The following is a 25,338-nucleotide window of genomic DNA, read 5'->3' on the forward strand; positions in this document are numbered from 1 at the left end:
AAAAGCAATTATTTAATTTCTTTTCTCCATTTAAATTCAGTCAAAAGAACAGTCGGTGTATATCATTTTGTTTTGTACTGCACAGTCTAAGCAAGCCAAAAACCAATCTTTGAGGCCGAGTCCAGCTGAAATCAGACTTTGCATGTAGTTTGAGTGTCTCCTATCATTTTCCTAATGAAAATGAGGAAGTTAGCTCACATCCACTGTTTTCACAAAGAGAGTTGCCCGGATTTGCCTAAGATGGACAGAAGCTCCCTGTGTTCCAGTCTCCTCAATCTTGACTGAAAGTGAAGTTTGCTCATTTTCTGCTCTTTCCACAATGCCTTTCCTAAGAAAACTCTGCATTTATTGTTGGATTTCAGGGACTTTTCTCTTATCCGCACATGTCGTGTCCCTGAAGACGTCTCGAGATGTATCGGATGACCAGAATTTCAACAAAGCCGTTTTTCGGGACGTGGTGTATGAATTTGTCGCAAAGCCACACTCATGGGGACAGGCGAGTGAAGCCTGCGAGATTCGAGAAGGGAAACTTCTGAAGTATCTGGACTGTGAAATCAAGGATTTCTTTTCCAAAGTGTTCAAGGACCTCCAGACCGCGGCTCCAGGCTGGTGGATCAGTGAGGGTTTGACGGGATATTATGAAGAATGTGTTATTCAGGGTGAGTAGGAAAAAAATCCTGTCCAATTTGTCACCAAACTTTGAACAAATATTGCAGGACAGCTTAAAGCTGTAGTTGGAACTGTTGTAAGCAAAATAAATGTTATTACATTACAAAAGCAGAGTAGATGGCTTTTATCTTGAACGTAGTTGCTTAGTCTTAGTCTTAGATAGTCAGGAGTGTGCAACGGGACTGCGATCCCAACAAAAAAAACTGTAGTAGTTCAAGGTTTTTACTCTCATGCCAGTGGGAGGGAGTGAGTCAAATATGAAGCTGGTGGAAAAAAGAAAGGCTATGTTCATTAATATGAGAGCTGCTTCTATAATGCATCTTCAGTCTCTGCTTTATTCTGGTCAGGTGGTTTAAATGGCTAATTTGTAATCGGGGTTTATAATTAGATTATTCGATTAAACCAACTAGGTTCATTAAAAAATATTGCAGAAGCATATCTCCGGGAGCTGGCAGGTCAAGTGTGTCTAAATTCCTTCAGAAGCAGGCGGGCGTGAAATTAAAATGGTCCCACACACACCTCTACTACAAATTACATAATATTTAGAAAAATACATATTTTTATTAAAGATTTTTATTCTGATTATAAGCACAGATCTTCCAGTAATATGTATATGGAAGTTAGTTCTTAATTATAAAACTGCTATGGTAATTATGTTGCATGGGTTTAAAGGTTCCAAACCTTCAGAACCTTCAAATTGGCAGATCTAGTTTTACAGTTGAGTGCAAATGTTTGCATCCCCCATGGTTTTTGAATAGAAAACAATGAGAACGTATGTCTTGTTTACAATGTCTCTAAAAATAAAATGTTTCAAATGAAATGTCGGTTGATTCTGCAATCCAAAATTAACAGAAAATCTGTTGAGAAAAAAATTGATTTGAAGAACGTACCATAACTAATCTAGCAGTTGTAACAAAATGGCAGGAAGAATGTGGAGGCAATGTTGGATGCACACTTTTTGAATTGATATCTTGTGATAATGATTATTGATTATTGAATCTTGATTATTTTGTGATAACAGGGTTGGGTGGTATGACACAGCAATACAGTAATGTGACATTAAAAAACTGTTTGATACTTGCATTAAAAAACTGATTGATAATGTCTACAAAAAAATGAATTGATTTTTATATTTAAAAATAAATTTTTTAGTTATAAAATGTAAATCAAACTATTTAGCTCTGAAATGCGATTTTTTTCATCTCTATTTTTTTAGCATTTTAAAGACTAAGTACAAAATTTTAACATCAAATCAGCAGTCAGTTTGTAATTATTAAACCAAATTAAGATATTACAGATATATCTTAATATGCGGATATAACACGATATATCAGAAAAGTGTATAGTGACATAATCGTTCACAATATTGATATTACATCATCATATCACCCAGCCCCAGGTGATAATAAAGGCACCAAGATGAAATTCAAATTGCTATAAAAAATTCATTTCTTTACTTTTTCATTTGGTTCTAAATATTTGCGAATGTTTTTAGTTACTAAGTAACTTCAGTAACTGCCTATATTTTCCTGTTCATTTCACTTTAGTTAATAGTATGTACTGAATAATATGCTTTAAGATGAGCTGAATAAGCAGGAGGTTTAAGGAATAAAACAAAAACACATGTTTACTGTTTCTGGCATGAATATATTTCTTATTTATTTTCTGTAAATAATGAGTAAATGTTTTATTTCTTCTTATACTACATGTGCAGCAATGCCCACTGCTCAACCTGCTGATAGACCTAGTCCACATTTTTGCACCTACGTGACAATGGATCCATTCCAGCTGGTGACCACGCCCTACTGCAATATGACCTTGGGTTACCTGTGTACTCAGGGTAAAAAAAAAATTACATATGACACTTTTTACATGTATGACACTTGTATATTGAATCACTGGAAATAACAAATCACACAGTGTCCTATGTAAAACGACGTAAATCTACTTCTTTAAATTAAACCAACCATACCATGTCATGTTGTGCTCTAACAGATTCACAAGCAGATGAAGATGAAAATAAACGAGTGCAGAGGAGCATTCGGGTCCGGAGGAGCACAAATCCCATAAGTAAATCGATGTACTATGACAGTAGAGCATGAGACCATATATTCTGTATACAGATCTTTTTAAATTTCTTTCCTTTTCTTTTCAGTAAGTGAATGGTTACAGCAAATGGATTCATCAACATCAGACTTGGTAGCTGTCCTCACGGTCAGTGAATTTTTTTTAAACACGTCACTACATATATATGACGCAATTGCTAATATTTCTTGGACTTAAACTTGTCATGCATTTTGCAGATTGCTAAGCAAATATTAAACAAAATTGCAAACGAACCAGTGGAGATAGCACATGATTCAAAGGTGACATGCCTCCAAATACTCCAAGTCATCTCTAAAATAACTCTATCGTGTGTCTTTCGGTGTCAGCTGGAAGAAATCATTTGTCAGTGTGTGTGATCTCACTTTTTCTCTTTTCAACTCACAGAAGCTATACCTAAAAGATATACTAAAAGCCCTAAAGGCGCTTAGGGAAATAGATGACTCTAGGAAGGACCTCACTATTAATTGTACTGGAGGCCTCATTTTGCACACCGTCGAGCAGTGTGAACCAGATGACAGCCCAGAGCATGTAAGCAAAAGAAAAAAAAAGAGACAGAAAGAGTTAGTTTTGATGCGTATTACATTACCTAACCACCATTATGTGCTGTTCTTCTTGTTTTATGTGTGTGTCTTTGAATCAAACAGCTTGAGGAGCTGCTTATTCTGGCTACCCTGATTTATCAGCAGTTAAATATACTGACACAGCAAAACACCAACACAGTATACGTCTGGGATTTTTTATCAGGCACGCTTTTTACAACCAGGTAGGTGTATCTTGCATTTACACTCTAATTCTACAATTAAAACAAACACATTAAGGGGTTACCATACTTTGATTTGTTATATACTGGGATAAAGTTTTCTTGTAGGTATTAACAGGGTAAGTAAGTGACACATACTTTCAAGTACTGAGTAAAAAGATGGTATGTACCCAAACATTTTTGTAACACTTTACTCAGGGTATTGCTTACCTACATAAACCTTGCATGACATCTTATATAAGCATTTATGAAGGCTTATTCCAATAAATGCCAGCTGACATAATAAAAAAAAAACTGCCTTCTTTAATTTTTACTTAAGGCTAATGTTCATACAGCTGCATGAAACACTAGCATAAGCTCTTCATGACAACTGACATAAAACTATATAATTATTTATAATGGCTTATTCCAATAAATGCCAGCTGACATAAGTCTACATGACACCTGCGTAAGCCCTTTACAACAACTGTCTTAAACCTGTATAACCATGTATAATGGCTTATTCCAATAAATGTCAGCTGACATAAATCTACCTTCAATTTTTTTACTAAATTGCAGTGTTCATGACACCTTCATAAACTGACATAATCATTTATAAAGGCTTATCCTTATAGGCATCACCTGATATAGTGACTGCCTTCTTCAATTTTTACTTAAAGGTGGTGTTTATAAGGCTACATGACACCTGCATAAGCCCTTCATTACAACTAACATAAACCTGCATAATCATTTATTAAAATGGGTTATAGTAAATGATTATAATAAATAAAAGTCAACTGACATAAAGACTACCATCTTCAATTTTTTTACTTAATGGTAGTGTTCATAAGGCTACATGACACCTGCATGAGCCCTTGGTGACAACTGATATAAACCTTTTTTAAGAACTTTGACCAAGAAATAGAAAATTGAAGACAGCAGTCTGTCAGCTGATGCCTGTTGGTAAAAACCTTTATAAATGTTTAGGTTTATGTCAGTTGACATGAAAAGCTTATGCAGGTGTTATAAAGCCATATGAACACTACCATATACTTATCCAGTTAAGAAAAACATAAAAAAATAAGTAGGTTTGTTATTTCGTATCATATTCAGCTGTTTTTTTTTTTCTCTCTTTTAAAGACAGGAGCCAAAAAATCTGGACACCATGGTGATTGGGAATATGGAGCAGGGTGTTTTCCACTTTCCCTCTTTTGATGCGTTAAAGTCACAGCTGCCAGCTGCCCCTGTCGATGTTCAGGTTTGCTCAGCCAATCACAGTCTTTTACTGTCATGTCTGTGTATGTAAGTAGCACATAGCGCTGATCTGCTGAAGATATCGCAGCATTCGAGGCCCTAATACCTAATACAAGCTCTAACATAATTTCTGCCATTTTATTTTATTAAAATGTGTTTATTTTTGTTCACCTCTGTCCAGATGTTCAGTTATAAAACTAACCCACTGAGTGAACAATCAAACTTTAGCATCACCGGCACCGTTTGCAGCCTGTCACTCTCGGCGGATTCGTCTAATATCAAACTCAGTAATCTCTCAAGCTTCATCGAGGTGAGTTCTGGTGACCTCTTTACTGAGCACTCATTTCACGTTACAAGCCTCACCCTTAGAGACAAATCACATACATTTCACACATGGTTACTTGTCATACCCTGAACTTGCACATGTGAATAATGTGATGAATCATAAGAGAAATGAAAATAAAATAATCTTGTAAAAGGAATCACATGTGAAAATAAATGCATCATAAAAAAAAATCACGTGAAAAAATGAATCAGTAAAAAATCATGTGGAAAAAAAAGAACCACGTAAAAAAAAATGTGAATGTATGCGTATGAATCATATGTGAAAATATCACGTGAAAACTGAATCATTTGAAAAACTACATGTAAAATAAATGAATTATGTGAAAAAATCACATGTGAAAAATGAATTATGTGAAAAATATCACATGGAAATAAATGAATTATTTGAAAAATTAATCATGTGAAAAAATTCATTATTTTGGGAAAAAAACACATGGAATGAAACATTTGAAATATAACGTGAAATCTCTTGAAACCACATGTGTAAATTTCAAATAAGTAAATAAATGTGAATCATGTAATATCAGTAATATCTCAGCATTGCTTAATCCTGTGAATGGTGGACTGATGTAAGGTATTCTTCTCTCATCTCTGTGCAGATATTTCTGCCACGTCCCGAAGCCCCTGAGCCAGAACTTTCAAGCGTGTCCTTAAAATATGGGTTTGCTCTCATCACATCCTTCAACATCACTGATCCAAACGCAACTGTCATTGTTACTGCAATACCAGATCAAAATGTCTCTCTTCAGTTGCTCCTGTCTCCCACTTACCAGTCAAACAATCACAGCCAGCGCACCATCCTGACTGGCCATGGTAAGGTGTGATCTGAAAAAAACCAAGGTTTATACAAATCATTGAGATGATTTAGCCAGCAGGCTCTCAGACGGCACATACAGTGGATATAAAACGTCTACACACCCCTGTTAAAATGGCAGGTTTTTGTGAATTAAACTAAGATAAATCATGTCAGAACTTTTCCCACCCATCAAAACAATCAGAAACATTTAGGGAGAAATAGGAAAAATAAAAAAGTTACAATAACCCAGTTGCATAAGTGTGCACACTCTTTTAGAATTGGGGATGTGGCTGTGTTCGGAATGAACCAATCGCATTCAATCTCATGTTCAAAAGTAATTATCATTTCGCTGTCATCAATGAAATTATTCTGATTAACCCCAAAAAAGACTAGCTGTTTCTGGAGGGTTTTCTTGACATCTTCTTGGGCTATGGGGTAGTGCTGGTAGACAGAAGACCCTTTTTCATATATAAACATCCAAGCCAAACTAAATCACCCTAAACTATGTGGCAAAATGTGTAATGTGTTTGAAAGGTATAATAATTCCATAATGCCAAAAGGTATGTTTGGTGCAACAAAAAAGCACATCACCAAAAGAATACCATACCCACGGTGAAGCATGGTGGTGGCAGCATGTGCTTTAGGGCTGCTTTTCTACAGCCAGAACTGTGGGTTTATCAAGGTGGAGGGAATCATGAACGGCTACAAATACCAGCTGATTTTAGTGCGAAACATTCAGGTGTCTGCTAGTAAGCTGAAGATGAAAAGGAATTTAACCTTTCAGTACAACAATGACCCAAAGCATACATCCAAATCAACAAAGGAATGGCTTAAATACAAGAAGATCGATGTTTCTGAATGGCCTAGCCAGAGTCTAGACCTGAAACCAACTAAAAATCTGTGGGGTGACCTGAAGCGAGCTGTGCACAGGAGACAATTTGATGAATCTAGAATGTTTTTGCAAGAAAGAGTGAGAAAATATTGTCAAGATGTGCCACACAGATAGACTCATGTTTTTCACTTTATTTGTATACTTTGCAATTTCACATTAAAGGTGGGAAAAGTTCTGACATGATTTATGTTAGTTTCTTGTTTTTTTGTTTTTTACTACTTTTTACTTTTAACAGGGGTGTGTAGACTTTTTATATCCATTGTATAGAAAACTAGAAAAAAACATTTTTGGAGCCATTTTTGGTTAAAGCTCAAGAAAAAGTTTAAAGTTAATGGCTGTGTTCAGATTTCAAATTTAGGTCAATATTTATGTCCCCCCCACAAGTTACACATATTCAGAGTCAGTTTATGCCCATGCTTTGTAGTGAAGTGAAGTGACTTGTGGCCAAGTATGGTGACCCATACTCGGAATTTGTGCTCTGCATTTAACCCATCCACACACCCAGAGTGTGTGCGGCACCCGGGGAGCAGTTGGGGGTTCGGTGCCTCGCTCAAGGGAGCACTGGTCATTCACTCCCCCCCCACCTACAATCCCTGCCAGACCTGAGACTCGAACCCACAACCTTCAGGTTCACCTTCGGGTTGCAAGTCCGACTCTCTATCCATTAGGCCACAACTGCTCCCTTATGCTGTCTGTCACCAGGATTGCCAGATTTTTCATTAGTTGTAGTGGTTTGTGTGGGTTTTTCAGTAGCGTCTAGACCACCTCCTTTATACACAAGCACTTTCCTTTAAGCCTGAAAAGAATTTGGAATAGAAAATATGGACTGAAGAAGGAAATAGTGTTTTTTTTTTAATTGCCAAATGTAATATGATATAACATCGGAGGTTAGTATATTGCCAATATATTGCTGCCTGAAAAGTCGTAGGATTCTAATCATCACATTAATTGCTGCAATTTTGGTTTAATTTGCAGAACAATATGGCTTCCACCCTTGTTAATTGAAGCTAATAAAATAGCACTTGATGCAGCACATCCTAGTATTTTATGTTTAATTAAAAAAAATTAACCAAGTGTTCAAAAATGTTTGACTTGTAGTGTATGTCGCCAAATACAAACAGCACTATATCTATATCTGTAAGCAACTGGGCTCAGGAATAAATATGGCTTAAAGGTACAGTTTGGTTGTAGAGATGTTGTAGAGATGAAGCGAGGGCTAAATCCCACTGCACTCCCACTATCAGCGGGTAGTCAAACAGCATTATGGGTAATGTAGGAAACTGTTAACCAAAGTGAAAATAAACCAAATGTGAAATGTTGGTGAAAGAAGAATTTCTTAAAAAGTAAATCTTGGGGATCACTGAAGATCACGTGTTATAAAGATTGATATGCAAATCGTTCAGGGTGGATTTTGCCTTTTAGGGTAGCAGGTCAGGGATTTGGACCATAAAACCCCAGTTTTGATTGTTAAATATAGCTTTAAAGCAACTTCCTTATCAACAATTATGTTGTTTAGCATGCTTGTATGCCATGTGATTTGCAATTTTTATTTATCTTTTTGTTCCTGCTTTCTCACTCCTGCACCTGAAGCCGATAATTATCAGTGGATCATCCACCCAGAGATGATGAACTCTACTAACGGGACCATGTATGTGAACGTAACACTGTTTAACTACACGTCATCCCGTCCAGTGACAGTCAGTATCTCACTCATGAACTTTAAGTGTGTGTACTGGGATGTAAACCAAAAAGATTGGAGCAGAGATGGCTGCTGGGTAAGTGTGTAATTATCTATAAGAGCAAAAAATTGGCAGAATATAATCAACATTATAATCCAAGTGATTGGAAATAACAGTGTGCATCTCTGTGTAACTTCTTTCACACAGGTTGGTCCTAAAACAGTACCCAAAATGACTCACTGCTTATGTAACCATAACACTTTCTACGGGAGCTCCTTCTTTGTGATGCCCAATCCAATAGACCTGTCACAAACAGCTGCCCTTTTCGCCACCATCAATCAAAATTACGTGGTTGTCTCTGTCCTATGTGGTTTCTTTTTCCTCTATCTGATCCTTGTGTTATGGGCGTGGTATGCTGACAAAAAAGCCCTGAGAACGGTACAGACAACTTCCATCCTCATATGATCTGAAATTTTGATAATGCTAACCAGAGAGAGAGAGAGAGAGAGAGAGAGAGAGAGAGATATGAGAATACTTTCTTTCTGTATCGTTTCAGCGCAAGGTGATGTTGCTGGAGGACAATCATCCATGTGCTCATTATAACTACCTGCTGAATATACAGACAGGAAACCGGAAGCGAGCAGGAACCTCAGCCAAGGTGTGTGCATGTGATTCGAACTTATCCCTTTAAAGTCCAACAATCAGAATGTGTCTTTCTTTATTATTGAGTTATTTAAGGCCATTCTTGCTATATTAATACCATTAATAAGCATAGGAAATAAAATTACTTAATGGCAGCTCCACTACAAAATTCTTAAAATAACATGCTAGTAATAGGAGCAAATGTCAGTTTACCACATTAAGCCAGATCTAAGCTTCTTTTTCTCCTTCAGTACTTCATCGGCTGTCACCTAGACATCCCTGCATCTAGCTAGCTGGCTTTCAAACAGAATCGGGAAAAGAATCCTGATTGGTCAATCCTGTTTCTCATCATAGCACCTGGTAGCCAATAAAATGTGATTTAACAAACTTATGGACATGTACATTTGACATTTGGGGTGGTTAAATATTGCAAAATCATAATGCTGACTCTATTAACCTTTTATGAACACCACTATAGCGCAATTAAAATGTTATTTGACACATGCTTTCTAATCATTTGTGTTGTCTGTGTGTTATGTTAAACACCCATGAATAAGCATCTGGAATGATCAATAAATATTTCAGGGGGGTTCTAACTTATGCCTCATTGTCATACAAGAAAAAGTCGAAAAGTCATTTTCAGCCACAGCACCACAGGATGGGTTTTCACAGCCCACCACACATATTTTTCATAGGGGACACTGAGATAGTGTTATGTGTGCGTGTGTTTTGGACAGGTTATGATGACCCTAGAAGGCACCGATGGCGAGAGCGACATCCATCACCTAGCTTACCCAGATCAACCTGTGTTTGAAAAAGGAGGAGTGGACATGTTCATGCTCAGCACTCCATTCTCTCTGGGAGAGCTGCAGAACATCAAACTGTGGCATGACAACACAGGAGGAGATCCAGACTGGTGAACATGTCTTCTTTCCTCTTTCAACATAGGGTTTTAATACACTGAATGGGTCAGAAGCAGAACGGTATATAGGGACGGGATTTTCTAAAGCAATGTACTTATATCTTTCACTAATTTGGGTTTGGAAAACTCCTATCAGGTACTTGCAGAAGGTGACAGTGCAGGACTTGCAGACTCGTCAGGTCTGGCACTTCCTGTGCAACACCTGGCTAAAGGGCAACGGCGACACACCTTGTAAAAGAACCTTCAATCCAGCAAAGAAGAACGAGATCACCAGTTTTGGGTAATGAGAAGAATCACATAAAATTTAGTTACTGTTTTAGAAATGTATATAGGGAAAAGGTTCCATCTAGCACCCTAACAGACACTTGTTCTTCCTTGGGAAGGTTCTGTGTAGAATTTTCTGTGTAGAACTTTAGAGAAGTTGATTGGCATTTCTCTCTAGACCAAAGAACCACAGAGGAACACTTTGTTTTTTTCTTTATTTTGTGCTTATGTCATTTTATTACTGTTTATTATGGTTTAATTATGGTCTAATTACACTCTTGACGGTTCTTCAGTGGATCTTTGGATAGTCAATAGATTCAGACCTACATTCCTCAGCCTCATACTGAGACACCATTCCTAAAGTTACACTGTAGTTAGTGAATAATATGCTTTAAAACAAATAACTAAGTAATGAGCTGAGACTTTAAGGGGTTAAGATTTCTACTTGGAACCATTTCTGACAGGAAGCCTCTCTGCTGTAAGGTTCTACATACAAGCTTTAATGGTTCCACTAGATGGACAACTGAAAAACAGTTAAGGATTCTAGATTTAATCTTTATTTCTAATAATGAATCTCCCATTCTCGTTCCCCGTGTCCCACCCAGCAATTTATTCCATGCTCGGACATCCACCGGGTTCCGAGACGAGCACATTTGGATTTCTATTGTGAATCCTCCACGCCACAGCCCCTTCACCCGAGTGCAGCGAGTCTCCTGCTGTATGTGCCTGCTGCTGTGCACCATGGTCATCAACATCATGTTCTGGAACATTCCCAAAGATGGAGAGTCTCCTGTCATCATTAAGCTAGGTTGGAGTGCTGATCCACATTTCGTACTCTTGACTTTCATCTTTTTTTGCTGTGCGCTAATGTACAGTCCAAATATGGTCGACACATTTCCTATGTTGTACATGGAATACAATCCACACTGGACCAGATAGAGCAGTTTATAGCACAGCATCGTTAACATTAAATGTAATTATAAATGGTTAAAATTACCATGTTTCATTCTTTAATCAATTCCATCAAATGGAGGAATAAAAACAAGAGTAACTTGCTTCGCATCATGTCACATCACACCAACATGTCATTGATTATTTTCCTATAACAGCATGCAGCAGGTTTTATTGCTTACATAGTAAATAGTTATAGTGAAATATATTAAAAAATACAGACTCTTCTAAGTCTTCAGTAGGCTAAACATCTTGTCCTATTGTTTCCACAGGATCCTTTGAACTCACCTGGCAGCAGATCATGGTTGCAGTGGAAAGCGCCCTGCTCATGTTCCCGATTAACATCCTCATTGTCACCATATTCCGCAGTATACAACCACGCGTTAAAAAAGATGACAAGGACATGCCCAAGACCAACAAAAGCGACAAATCTTCCGTTACTTCCATGCAGACTATCCTCAAGGTCCTCAAGTCAAATAGTTCTGAAATATTATAGTTGCTCTGCGATCTGTAACTTTTGATAATTTGTTGTATAATGAATATTGTAATGTTAAAGGATCAAATTTAATAATACAATTAATAAATGAAAAAGGTTTGCATCCCCCTGGTCATGGGTGAGATAAGGAAAAATCTTTAGCCTGGTCAGGACTGTGGTGGATCTGGAGCCTAGCCCAGGTTCACTAGGCAGGAGGTAGAAATACACCCTGAAAAGGGACACCGGCCCATGCATACACTCATTCACATCTATGAATGCAATTTAGCATAGCCAGTCCACCTACTGGCATGTTTTTGGGAGGTGGAAGGAAACCTGAGAACCCAGAAGAAACTCAGATAGAGCTCAGGATTGAACCGGGAACCCTGGAACTGTGAGGCAGGAACACTACCCACAGCAAAACATCCACTGAAACATTACTTTATAATGGCGATATGAGAAAGAGAGTGTATGATATCTGCCAGAGTAATGAAAGGGATCCAAATCTGCTCAGAGGAGATGAACGATTTGGAAGTGATTATAAAGGCGTAATAGCATACAAGCTATTAAACAAATTTTAGAACTGGAGATGCAAACTTTTGAACTGATATCTTATTACAGAAAATTTCTTTGCCTTCATTTGATCCTAAGGGAAGCCAAAATTTTGCATGTACCCGTATCTTATGTACGTAATTGTTGTCTTTTCAGGACACACAGGATATTGTAAATCTCCTCAGCAAAAGCCCCAAAAATTGCGTGATTGCATTGCAGGAAAATCTTGAGACCACCGCAGATCTGTTCGCTGCACTTAATCAAATGCATGATGTCATCGTGAATATACAAGGTAGGCATTACAGAAACGAGTTTAGTCAGTGGCTTACATCTCTCGGAATGAATTTATCTCTGAATAAGTTTATTACAAGTGTGTTACTAGATGCGTCTTTACATCTAACACATCATTAACATGATTTTGAAGTATGTTACATGCTTCCTTTCTTCTGAAGATAAAACTAAAAGCCTTTCCTACATTTCGTCCACTCAGGCCAGACTGTCGGGGATCAGCACTGGGCCCACTGCAGCCGTTTTGTCTTTCACACTTTATGCCATCTGTCAACGTTACTGGATCGCGCCGGAGAGAAAGTGTTTCCTCACCCCGAGGACCTCGATCTGGCTAAGAACACAGTGAACATGATGCTGAAGAAGGCGGAGGTGTTGACCAGCACTCATCCAGTGCAGAGGTCAGAATTCTGATTTATCCACAAACACTTAATTATCCAATGAACGAATAAAGAAAGCGTGAAAAAAACACTTAAAGTACCAAGAGAGTTTATCTGAACTTAAATTCTAGGTTTCAGATAGTAAAAAAATAATTACTAAAAATGTGGAGTTTGTACCATAAATGTATTCATTATTACATAAATTCTTAGAAAAGAGGCTTCTTCACGGGTTCTTTGAAGGTTCATTGGACGATTAAGGGCTCTTATCTTGAAGTGGCTTAACTTTACAATATATTACAACATTAAACATTACATTACAACAAAAAACATTCTAGTTGATTTCTTTTATCTTCTCTGTTACAGCCGTTTTTTTTTTTCTTCTTCTTAGTTGTTCACTCATTTATTTGATGTTTTCTGAACACTTTTATTTTGTCAGTTTCTTTAAATACTTGTCCAGCGGTTCGTGTTATACTCTGAAACACTTTATTAGAGTATTTCTCACACAAACGGAAAAAAGAGGGAAAAAAATCTAATCATTAAGTACAGATCTTTTTATCCTGTTGGCTCAATACATTCTTAGTATACAATAAGATCTATAAGTCTGTCACCTACCAAGAAATGTTTACATTTCATCAGTAATAATAATCGAATGCAGTAATCCCTTAAATAGGAATTCAACTTGTTTATTATAATATTTATAATTAAAATTTTAACCCCTAAATCTCCAAGGACAGTGGTCCACTACACACCTTTCCTGTTAGTTTTACTGTAGCTCCTGAATAATAAAGATAACAATAACAAGCTAAGAGTTTAATGTGTTAAATGAAGTAGTTTGGACTAATAATAAACTGAGTAATAAAAATTATTAGACTTTTGCATTAGTTATCAATTTTATTTTCTTCTTTTTTTTTATTTCATTCATTTTTCATTTTCAGCTTTGTGCCTGTGCAAGAGAAGAAGACAAAATCCGGCTGCAAGCTGCCCTGGTGGTTTGTCTTTGTCGGCTGGGGTCTTCTCATTACCATAAGCGGCATCTCGACCTTCTTCACCTTGCTGTACGGCTTTCAGTATGGGAAGGAGTCATCCATTCGATGGGTCATCACCCTGACGCTGTCCATGTTCCAGAGCATCTTCATCATCCAACCTCTGAAGGTGAACGTGAACGCTTAGGTTACTCATCAACTAATGACATCAGTACATGCAGTAATGACATCACTACATCAGTAATCACATCACTATATGCAATAATGACATCAGTAATAACATCAGTAATGACATCACTACATCAGTAATCACATCACTATATGCAATAATGACATCACTACATCAGTAATGACATCACTATACGCAATAATGGCATCACTACATCAGTAATGACATCACTATACGCAATAATGGCATCAGTATATGCAATAATGGCATCAGTACCTTAGTGATGATATCAGTAATGACATCAGTACTTCAATAAGAACATGCAGTAATGATATCAATATATGCAGTAATATCAGTACATCAATAATGAAATCTACATGCAGTAATTACATCGGAACATGCAGTAATGAAACTGGTACATCAGTACTGACATCAGTACATGCGGTAATAATATCAGTACCTCAATAATGGCATTAGTACATGTAGGAATGACATCAGTATACTGTATGTAGTGATGACATCAGTTCAAGCAGTAATGATATCAGTACATGCTTATAACATCATTATTATACTGTAATGACATCAGTACACGTATTAATGTATCAAGTACATGTATTAATGAAATGAGTAATGATATCAGTACCTCAGTAATGGCATTAGTATATGTAGTAATGACATCAGCAATGACCACCACATATGTAGTCATGACATCAGTACAAGCAGTATTGTTATCATGCATGCAGTAATGACATCGTTACATCCAGAATGACATCATTATTATACAACATTAGTACATGCAGTAATGATATCACTACAAGCAGTAATGACACTAGTACATGCAGTAATGATATCAGTGCATGCAGTAATGACATAAGTACATCAGTAATGAGATCAGTGCATGCAGTAATGACATTAGTACATGCAGTAATGACACTAGTACATGCAGTTATGATATCAGTGCATGCAGTAATGACATTAGTACATGCAGTAATGAGATCAGTGCATGCAGTAATGACATTAGTACATGCAGTAATGAGATCATTATGTGCAGTAATGGCATGAGTACGTCATTAGTGACATCAGTATATGCAGTGTGTTCATATAGAACATGTTGTAACTCATGGATGTTGGTTGAAATGACAGGTTGTTGGTCTGGCCATCTTCTTCGCACTCATTCTGAGGCCGGTGGCAGTTGAGGACAACCAGGAGGTTGAACTTTTGCTAGATGGTAGGAACTAAAGCAGAGTGCATGCAACTCAACATATTTTTGATGCCTTGAATTATTAAGAATGGCAGGTTTAGCTTCTAATATTTGCATATTAATGGATCATGTTTATTTTTGCAGAACAACGTGAAAAATGCGAGTCATACTGCGGACGGCACATGCACTGATGCTTTTGATTAAAGTCCAACACTCAGATGAGACAGACCTTCTTTGATGATGAGATTTTGACCAGTGCAAAAATCTTAAACTGACTCTTGAAGATTTTGATGTAAACCATTATCAGGGTGGAGGTTTTATCTTTTGTATCATAAATGTGTACTATATCTGTCTATGTTCCCTCTAAAATCCCATAATGCATGCAAAAGTACAGTGCAACCTGTAAGTCATTATAAAGTGACACAATGTGCACACAGGATTTTAAATAAAAAACTAAGAGGTTAAAGTGCAATGTCATCTTTAAGGTATTTAGATCCAGATTGGACCCATATTTAGTACTACAGCCCTCCACACTAAAATATATCGTGTCACTGGTTAATTGCTTACAGAGTGCTCTGATTTTTGCAATTTAGGTACAATATAAAGTCTTAGTAAAACTTTCAAAACTGTGCAATTTATTGTATGCTTAGCATTAGAATGTGTAAAAAAAAAAATGCATAACACTGCATCACAGCTTTGTGGGAATGTCGATGTGGAAAAAGTGGCCTGGTTTTCCCATTTGAGAGCGTTGGGGGGTAACTGTAAATATATCCATATTCATAAACTTATTTCAGTCATCCTAAGATCCAAGAGGAAGTGACACATTACCAGATCAGTTTAATTTCCTTCTTTATGTAATTGTTCATTTATCTGTATGGATATTCTGAAATAAATGTCTTCTCATATCTAATTTTGAGTCTTGTATTAAATTTAAAGTGCACTTACAGACATGCAGTAATTCACAAATCAAAACTAATTAGTCAAAATCTCAGAGTGCTTCACACATAAAAGACTGTTGTGGTTGGTACCAACATTAGAGTTTAGATTTAATAAAGGATTTGTTTACCTGATTTAATCGATTTAAATTTGAGCACTTGATTTTTAAATATGGCTTAATAAAAACAGTGGTTAAAACGTTAACCTTTAACTACAACCTTGACCCTGGATTAATTCTCGTTATGTCTGAAACTATTCACTATACAGTGTAATATTGGAACAAAACTTAGAACGGGGTAAAAGGCAAACCACATACTGTCATTTAACAGTGCGGTGATACTGATTGTTCGGCTGTAGGGACGAGGCTGCGGGGCGAGTGCTGTAACTAATCACAGCAGTGCAGATATTCAGTGCAACCGCATGATTGTGAGTGCAAAATTGCAATAGTTTCTCAAACAAGAAATAAATATTGAGTAACGGACACAATATAGCCAAATGTTTTGTTTATTTTTGCTCTGCTAACGGAAATAGATCCCAAAGAAGCCTCACTCACTGATAGCCCATCGGCTAGCTGGGCTAACATTGACTTGTAAATTCCCGTTAACTGGCTTCACTGCTTCCTCGTCATCATCTGACTAGCTTTTTTAAGTCAGAAGTTATATTCATGTAAAATGTATCATTTGCCATGTCCACTGATGATGTCTAACTCTACTGTAGTAACGGTTCCAGCGGGACTGTTGCTAGAACTGGAATTTTATGTCGCAAACGTGTACAAGCAGAGTGATACACAGTGAAACGTCCCAGTGCGGTTATACTAAATATAAGCACTCTTGGAATGCCACTCGTCCAATCAAATTAGGGAACTGGAACTAACTGTTGTATAATTGTAATTATAAACTGAAGAAAGTATGACATCGTTCCTTAAAGCAAGATTGTAATCACGCAAATTGCTGTGGTATAAGAGGAATAAAACATTTCGGGACATGCTGTTAGAGGAAAATAATCAACTTCTGAATGGTGCACATGACACTACACACCACTGTGTTTTATTCTGTACCTAATGCAGTAAATAACGCTAGAACATTAACGTAAAGCAGATCTATTCTCTGGTATTATATGAAAATTAGACGAGAATTAGAATAAAAACTGCATCTGCTTATCCAAAGCACTTTGAGGTTGGACTACAACTAAGCAGTACATAAAGTAAGAGCACCCTCTGGTGAAGACTTTCAGAATGTAATGTTGGCATGTGATCTGATACACAAAGTGTACTGCACTAAATACATGTCGAAATAAATCAATGACGCGTTACGTCCAGGGCAGGAAACGTGCCGTTAATAAAGAAACGTACCTTCAAATACATGGCTCAAATCAGTCCTTTAATAAAATTCTTAGTGTGAGAAAAGTTATGAGCAAATATACTTTATTACATATGACCATGTGATATGTTTCCACTACATGGTAAAACTAGTAACAAGCATTCCTAAAGCTCCCATATTGCTCCTTTAGCTGATCTGAGCAGAAACATCACTGCACAGTAGTGTTACAGGAAAGGAAAAAAACAAGCCAAGGACTTTGGAACTATACAAACAAAACAGTTTTTATATGTCAAAAATATTAACACTCTCCAGAAGCCAAGAATAAAAAAACAAAAGGAAACCCTTCACCAAAAAAAATTGATATACAGTTAGAAACTGGACCTAAATGGAAAAAAGGCAAGGCCACAGATCAGGAGATGATAATATAATGACGAAGGTAATAATACTACTGGGAGTGTTTGCTTCCAAGATAAAGACCAGTGCGTCATTTTGTCAGCTGTTAAGACCATGTGTTCTCATGTGAAAACTTAGTAAATCTGTTAATAAGGTTATTCTGAGCATTAAGTAGAAATAAGCAAGACTGCTGTCACTTCTTAATATTTCACTTACTCAATATTAGGAGATGCTTTGCTAATTTCATCTTTTTTTGTCTTTCTTTTTTTTTTTTTTTTTTAAAGTAGCTATGTCATTGCAGAGATATTCAGGTCACATGACAAATCAGATCAGCCCTGTTGAGCCGTGACGTAGCTCACGTGGTGGATTAAGTCATTGGGAAAGTCCCTGCCTCGACGCTGGGTGTAATAAACGGCATCAGGTTAAACCCGTCTGTTCTGTTAGTACTGAAAACAACTGCTGGCTCATTTAACACCTCTGACATAGCATGAACACTAGGGGTTGGCTTAAATCGTTCTTATTATTAATATTTAAATCATGTTCTTTTATCACTCAATGGAAAAAAAATCCAGGTACATGACAGTAACAAAGTTAAAAGGTGGCCTGACCATGACATCACACAATCTGGGCATGGCAATGCTCTAGCTATATTATATTACATTACATTACAGAAAGGCCATATATGGAAAGTGCTTAAAAAAGGGATTATAGCAATAGTCTAGTGAAAAGTCTTGACTTATGGTGCTCATATTCCATCAGATCCTTCATGTTGCAATGTTATGATTAAAATAACCTCCACCAGAAAGACACCAGTGCATTTTTTTTCGCATGAGGTAAATGTTACACTGATGTCAGACGTAATTAGAAATCATTGCTTCCAGATGAAGATTTTGGGTAAATATTCTGACCAGGGCTTCTTTTCTTCTCCCGAAGATTCCATCAACCAGGCATACAGTTGGACGGACGTGGGCTTTTGAGAGATTAGGTCTTCTTCTTGAGCTCCTCGAAGCGCCGTGACAGGTCGTCAAAGTCGATGTCGTCTGACGCCCCGGGATTGCCGCCCAAGGACGAGTTGGGGAGCGTGTCAGGAACTGAGGGAAGTTCGGGAAGTGCGTTGTTATCGTAGATCTGAGCAGACGGGCCAGGGGCTGCACAGAGAAACACACAGTGAGGTGTCTGGAGGAAATAAACATCCACAACCACAATGTGAGGTTTCTGTGGTCAGAGAATATGGAGACGTACCTGGGACAACCTGGTGAGAATCAGAGGAATTGATAGCCAACTCATCAATCTTCAATAAAAACAAAATACATGTTAGAGAGAATTAAAAACCTATTACTATTCTGAATATTATAGATTAGACACTGGTGTTAGTGTGTTATTCCTCTAGGGAAAAGGAAATCTCTTTTCTCATTCCAGCTCTGCCTTTTTTTTTTTTTTTTTTAAAGAAGCCCATGATTGAGCAGCAAAAACCAGAACATGTTAATTACAGGATATGTTAATCACAAACAACAAACACCATTAACCTGAGACTGGCTGCACACATGTTCACCGGACAAACAAAAAAAAAAAATATATCATAATGTAACCACTACATACAGGTGAGTGCAAAAGTTTACACCCCCATGTTTCCTGAATGGGGGTTATTTTTCATTTTATCCACACACACAAGTTCATTAAGGGCATATAAAATGTTAATAAGCATGTTGTGAAATAAAATATCCCACAATCAGATATTACAACTAGAATCTTCTCAATTAGATCATTAGTAATTAGACAATATTTATGTCACATTTAGAAGACGCTTTTATACTGACATAGTTTATTACTATTGATAAAACAATGAAGTTAGGGAGTAAGCAAGTTAGTCAGTAGGTAAGGAAGGAAGAAAGGAAGGACAGAAAGAAGAAAGGAAGGAACGAAGTCAGGAAAATAAGCCAGTAAGGATGTTATTCAGGACGGAAGGATGTAAGTCAGGAAGAATGGAAGAAGGAAGCCACAAAGAAAATTAGGAAGGATGAAAGGAAGTCAGGAAGAAAGTAAGGAAGTAAGTGAGGGAGGGAGGGAGGGAAGAAGGAAGGAAAGAAGTCAGGAAGAAAGTAAGGAAAAAGTAGGTCAGAAAGTAAGGAATGAACAAACAAACGAAGGAAGTCAGGAAGAAAGTGAAGAAGGAAGTAATTTAGGAAGTCCGGAAGGATGGCAGGAAGGGGGAGGAGTAGGATGTCGCTGAAGGTCCCCAAAGGTTCAGAAACAACACTAGCTATAAATAACATTTCTTTTTCTTCATTTCATTCATGCCTAAGGGCGTGCAAACTTTTACACTCGACTGTAGAGTAGTGATTCAGGCCGAAAGTAATCTATTTAAATTTATCCAGGCACCATTCCATTCACTCCAGCATCTAAACCTCGTTATACCTGGTTATATATAATATTAAGACTCAGGGGGTTAGTTTTCCAAAAAAGAGGACATAAAGCAGCGAGAAGCGATAGGTGCAGGTGAACTAGAACAAACTCCTCTTTCCTGAAAGGCCAAAAGGACGTCCATCTCTGTCTGGAAGGGTGAGGAGGGGGCACAAGTACTTGCACTTACAGACTCGTAGGTTGGAGGGCAGCTGGGGAGCTGAGGAGGCTGCCCTCCCCTCACCGGAGGCTGGAAGTTGGTAAAGGCAACATCATAGGTGCCAGCAGGAGCACTGAAGGGCTCCTATACACAGAGAGGAAGAGAGTGTTAGAAAAGCATGCTGGCTAAAGTAGCGTTCACTACGTGGCTGATAGGGAGGCGTGGCTGAGAGGGAGGCGTGACTCACAGCTCCTTTGGGTGGAGGGTAGTTGAAGGCTGTTGGTGTTGGCATGGGCATGGGCATAGGCATGGGCATAGCAGCAGCTGGTGCAGTGAAACCTCCACCACCTCCGCCTCCACCACCGTGCTTCTTAAAGTCGCTGTCCACGTCTATGAGGTCTGCTTCCTCTCCTACCTCTGGCTATAAACACAGCACTGAATTAAACAAACTCATCTGAATAAACCACAACAATAAGTGATACCTAGTAATGTATGCACCTTACCCGCACCATAGCATCGGGTTCATACGGGACATTGTAGTTTTTGGCAATTTCAATGAGGTAACGTTCCACCAGGATCTTTGGCGGGGCCTCCACACTCAGTTTGTGCATGAGCTGGTAAAGTATGACCAACAGAGAGGTTCAGCACAGAAGTGTATGTTTTATACTATAATAAATTATGTCTTGCATGAAGTCATACTCGGTCATTGACTGTTCCGATTTGGTTTGTCCTACACAGCTTGCCGTACTCCTTGCTGTATTTGGCACACAGCTGGTCTGAAACCTACAAAGGAAACGAAGTCAAGTTGAAAAAAATGTGAAAATCCATACATTTGTGTTACTTGTGTGTGAGGCTACTCACGATTTTGAGCTCGGCGACTTCTGACTGCAGGCGAGGAGCCGCCCAGATCAGCGTGGACACGGCTTCCTGAAGGCCAGGATCGAGCTCTCTGTGAGGAAGAAGACAAAACTCAATTTCCTTCATTCGTTTGACTTCATTTACCAAGCTGGATACGAACAAGTTCATTCGTAAATCGTTCACAGGAGCATTTCCACAGGAAACGTGGTATTCATGAAAATCCAGTTAGTTCACAGTTGTGCGTTTATGTATAAGGAGACTCACAAATGTGACCCTCGCTTCAAATCAGCTTCAAATCGTTAATTACATTGAAAATTTTAAATAGCTTAATTATTTCAATTACACACACACACACACATTTAATAAAAACATTTTTTGAAACTCAGTCATTTCATATTAAACACTTGAAAGAAAGCAATCGAAAATCCAAATCCATAAATGAAGAGAAATAAGACTAGCTATTCAATTAGGACAAAAGTAATGGCACCCTATATCAGAAGGTAGGGGGTGTGTGTGTCTGTGGTAGCTGACATGCTGCAATGGCTGCGCTGTGTTACTGGAAGATTTAGCACACGCCTTGTTTAAGAGGCGCTCATTTATCATTTAGTCAACCATCAGCTGTGCCATGAACTGGGAACACTCAGTAATTCATGGCTTATTGGCATTTTTCATGTCAGGACAAAGAAAGTATTGCAAATCTAGTGGGAATTTTTAGTTTGGTTTTGGCCTACAAAAACATTTACATGTTACACGTTTCATAAAAGGGGCTCTTTTTCCCCCTAGTGTAAAAAAGATTATCTTTTCAGCTCAATATGAATCACATGGCTGTGGCATAGACAGACAGAGTTACAAGTAACTTTTTTTTTTTGTTTTTTTTTTTTTTTACTGGAAGGAGCAAAAAAAAAAATCAGAGTCAAAAGTCAGAGGTAAAGCTGTAATTTTAAGTATTACGATACTGGATCTTTCTTTAGCATGACAAGCTGTTTTTTTGTCTTGCGAACTTTTTCCACAAGAGACAGAAAAAACACAAGTTGGTGAAGGAATGACTGTTTATAGCTGCTATATCGTAAGTGATAACAGGAACCAACTTGTTTTGAGGATGTGCCACAACATTAAATATATAAACTGATAAAACGTACAATGTTTCAGTTGTGTATTAATAAATAAAAATTGCAACTGATGGCATAGTTCTGTGGGGTAAAACACTAAAATACTTCAGGATGAGCTGTTATTACAAAATAATCTACTTCATGGTGGTCTCAGTAACTCCACTTCACACCGCCCGTTGTTGATTCTTTTCTAATAACAGCGCATTCTGAAGTATTTTAGTCTTTACATATATAATGAACACTTAATTATTCTCTGGTTGTTTAATTCTCAATGACGCATATTACAAATAAAAGATTTTAAGACTTTCACGCATTCTTACAAACCCTGACGATTATAAGTTAACCGCTTGTCTCTGAAACTCACTTCATAGATTGGATTAGACCGAAGCGGGCCAGCAGCAGATCACAGTACAACTCGAGAATCTCCATGGCCTCCACCAGATAATCTTCTCTGATGATGTGCTCCACCCGGATCCGTGCTCGCTCATCTTTACCTGCCGACAGGTAGTCCGCAATCTCCTTCCGGGCCTTCTGAGCTAATTCAGCTGGAAATACAGAAAAGAGAAAAAGATTCAGCGGTAATGTCTACAGCTTTAAAACAACAAGTAAGAGAGGAAAAAAAGACTCACTTTTCTTCTTCTCGAGTAGTTTGAGGCGGTTGATGACGAGCCTGAGATTGACTCGCAGTCTCTCTCCTTTGAATCCACCACCGAGCATGATGGACAGATCACTGTAGATGATTACAAAACACAAAAGAAAGCTTTACAGCTGTACAGCTTGACATGTTCTCAGCATGACTGCCTTCTGGGTGGAGATATGATAACAGACCACCCATTTTTACAGCTCTAATTATAAGACTATAGCTTGCACCCTTTCCCTCTTTCATTAAAATATATATATATATATATATATATATATATATATTCCATAAAACTACATAAAAAAATTATACAATAACAAAGGACAGTCATAACTAGTTAAGCTGCCCAACTAAACACATTTGCGTTAAATGATAATCTTTATAACCACCTAATTCTCACACAAACATGTCATTATCGAAATACTTATAATACTAATCATTTCTAATATAAAAAAAAAAACACTAACATTCTGTAAAATATATATATATCAAGTTCACCCGTGTAAATAAACAAGTTAGCGTCCACCAAGCTAGCAACCAGGAAACGCGATATTTTCCTACCCGTATTCCCAGAACTCCCGCCCCTTCATCACGATTGGTTAACAGTCATACTCTTGAGTCAATCATCGCTTCCAACCAATGGACTGCTCGTACAGACAACTAACTAACCAATCACAGCACAGGAATCGGAAAACGGGTAGGGAGAGAGGGAAAAAAGGCCCAGAAACGCGAGTAATCATTACCAGGAAGAGACAACACTAACCGGCTAATTAGGTATCTAATGTCAAAGGAAGAAAGTAAACAAAGACTTGAGACAAACAGACAAGTCTTTGTGAATCAGTAACAAGTTAGAAGTGCAGAGTTGATGTTATATTTACCTGTCTTCGGTTTCGTGTGTAAACTATACAGGCGTAACCGATTTCGATGTTGGAAATGATATGAAGCTTCTTTTGCACTTCCGCATTGAACGTAACTCATGACGTCTTACGTCACATCGTCAGTCATCGTGGGAAACTCCCCTGTAACAACAATGGGTGAAAAACTAAATATAGCAACGAGAACGAAACCGCTCAAAATCATGAAATAATTATTTTAAATGTCAAATAAGAGGTAAGAGATAAGTCTGAATATAACAGGAATAACTACATTTGAGTGGAAAAGTTTAGAGAAAATCAATGCATTAGTGCATTAGTACAAAGTCAGATATAAAGATACAAAGTCAGATACAAAGTTGAAGTAATTCACAGATGACTGAAAACATATATACTGATATTCAGAGAAAGGTGTTAGGATGTCAGGAATCAGACACTGTCTCAGTGTTTAAGTCTAGGCTGAAAACATATTTGTTAAGCTTTTTGTGAATAGTTTTTTCTCAGGTAAAGGAGCAGATCTGGAGGGATCATGGGCATGGAGTGTTGTGGTGAACTGGGATGTTTGGATGCTGTGGCCCCCCACTCTCACATGTTCACTCACGTGTGTTGACAGTGGAGTGACTGGCCTCTTTATGTCCTCGTGTCTGTGTGACCTTCTGCCTCTCCCTTTTAGTTATGATGTCATAACTAGTCTTTCCGGAGTCCCTGCTTGCACTTTGCACACGGTGTACATTGTCCTTAACCATTACATGACAACTGGCATACCTAACAATCTCTCTCTCTCTCTCTCTCTCTCTCTCTCTCTCTCTCTGTCGAGCTACACATGCTACTCCTGAGATATCAGTGATCCTGACCCCTTCTGGTCTCCAGACCTGCCTGATCCATCCTGATGCCCTACTTCTAGTTGGAGTTCACATCAATTGGAAATCACTCGCTGCTGCTGAGGATGGCCCCACATGGACAGCCGAAACATACGAGATTACTGAGTATGGTATCACTTAGAAACCATGAAGATGGCTTTGGACTGCAATTGATACAAACAGTTTTGCTATGATGGCTTAGGACTACAGTTGCTATAATAATTTTAGGACTGCAGTTTGCCATGAACAGTTTTGCACTCAAGTCTCCAGTGAACAGTTTGATAACTTCAGCAAAATAGACTTTATGTGAAAACTATAATGAATTTCCTGGTTACACAATTGCACTTGTTGACCATGTAGTATAGAGTCATAGAAGGGAATTATTTATAATTGCACTATCACCCAGATGAGGATGCTTTCCCTTTTGAGTCTGGTTCCTCTCAAGGTTTCTTCCTCATGATGTCTCAGGGAGTTTTTCCTCACCACTGTA

The 25,338-nt window shown here is 37.8% G+C and overlaps 2 protein-coding genes across 7 annotated transcripts; one reads left to right on the plus strand and one right to left on the minus strand.

Annotated features, from left to right (window-relative positions):
* Positions 1–230: 230 nt before the first annotated feature.
* Positions 231–16,002, plus strand: LOC117598428 (polycystic kidney disease protein 1-like 2). Its single transcript, XM_053238261.1, has 22 exons — positions 231–659; positions 2,384–2,509; positions 2,665–2,739; positions 2,825–2,883; positions 2,973–3,035; positions 3,160–3,303; positions 3,420–3,538; positions 4,655–4,772; positions 4,950–5,078; positions 5,713–5,926; positions 8,392–8,576; positions 8,688–8,918; positions 9,037–9,138; positions 9,860–10,038; positions 10,181–10,324; positions 10,914–11,116; positions 11,532–11,722; positions 12,440–12,575; positions 12,774–12,969; positions 13,884–14,100; positions 15,244–15,328; positions 15,446–16,002. Exons 1-22 carry the CDS (start codon positions 320–322, stop codon positions 15,490–15,492), a joined length of 3,303 nt encoding a protein of 1,100 aa, XP_053094236.1. The 5' UTR covers positions 231–319; the 3' UTR covers positions 15,493–16,002.
* Positions 16,003–18,233: 2,231 nt separating this feature from the next.
* On the minus strand, positions 18,234–24,134 carry ist1 (IST1 factor associated with ESCRT-III). Of its 6 annotated transcripts, none has more exons than XM_053238263.1 (11): positions 23,995–24,117; positions 23,678–23,780; positions 23,106–23,206; positions 22,841–23,021; positions 21,371–21,458; positions 21,209–21,292; positions 21,019–21,123; positions 20,757–20,930; positions 20,540–20,653; positions 19,192–19,240; positions 18,234–19,097 (listed from the first exon to the last, which is right to left on the minus strand). In XM_053238263.1, the coding sequence occupies exons 2-11, from the start codon at positions 23,704–23,706 to the stop codon at positions 18,931–18,933; spliced, it is 1,092 nt and encodes a 363-aa protein (XP_053094238.1). In that variant the 5' UTR covers positions 23,707–23,780; positions 23,995–24,117; the 3' UTR covers positions 18,234–18,930. The 6 variants fall into 6 exon arrangements, with proteins under 6 accessions (XP_053094238.1, XP_053094239.1, XP_053094237.1 ...); XM_053238264.1 differs by having other exon boundaries at positions 20,462–20,653; positions 21,013–21,123; positions 23,995–24,115; XM_053238262.1 differs by having other exon boundaries at positions 21,013–21,123; positions 23,995–24,111.
* Positions 24,135–25,338: the final 1,204 nt, after the last annotated feature.

Source organism: Pangasianodon hypophthalmus, chromosome 11 (assembly GCF_027358585.1).
Source record: "Pangasianodon hypophthalmus isolate fPanHyp1 chromosome 11, fPanHyp1.pri, whole genome shotgun sequence".
Taxonomy (NCBI): domain Eukaryota; kingdom Metazoa; phylum Chordata; class Actinopteri; order Siluriformes; family Pangasiidae; genus Pangasianodon; species Pangasianodon hypophthalmus.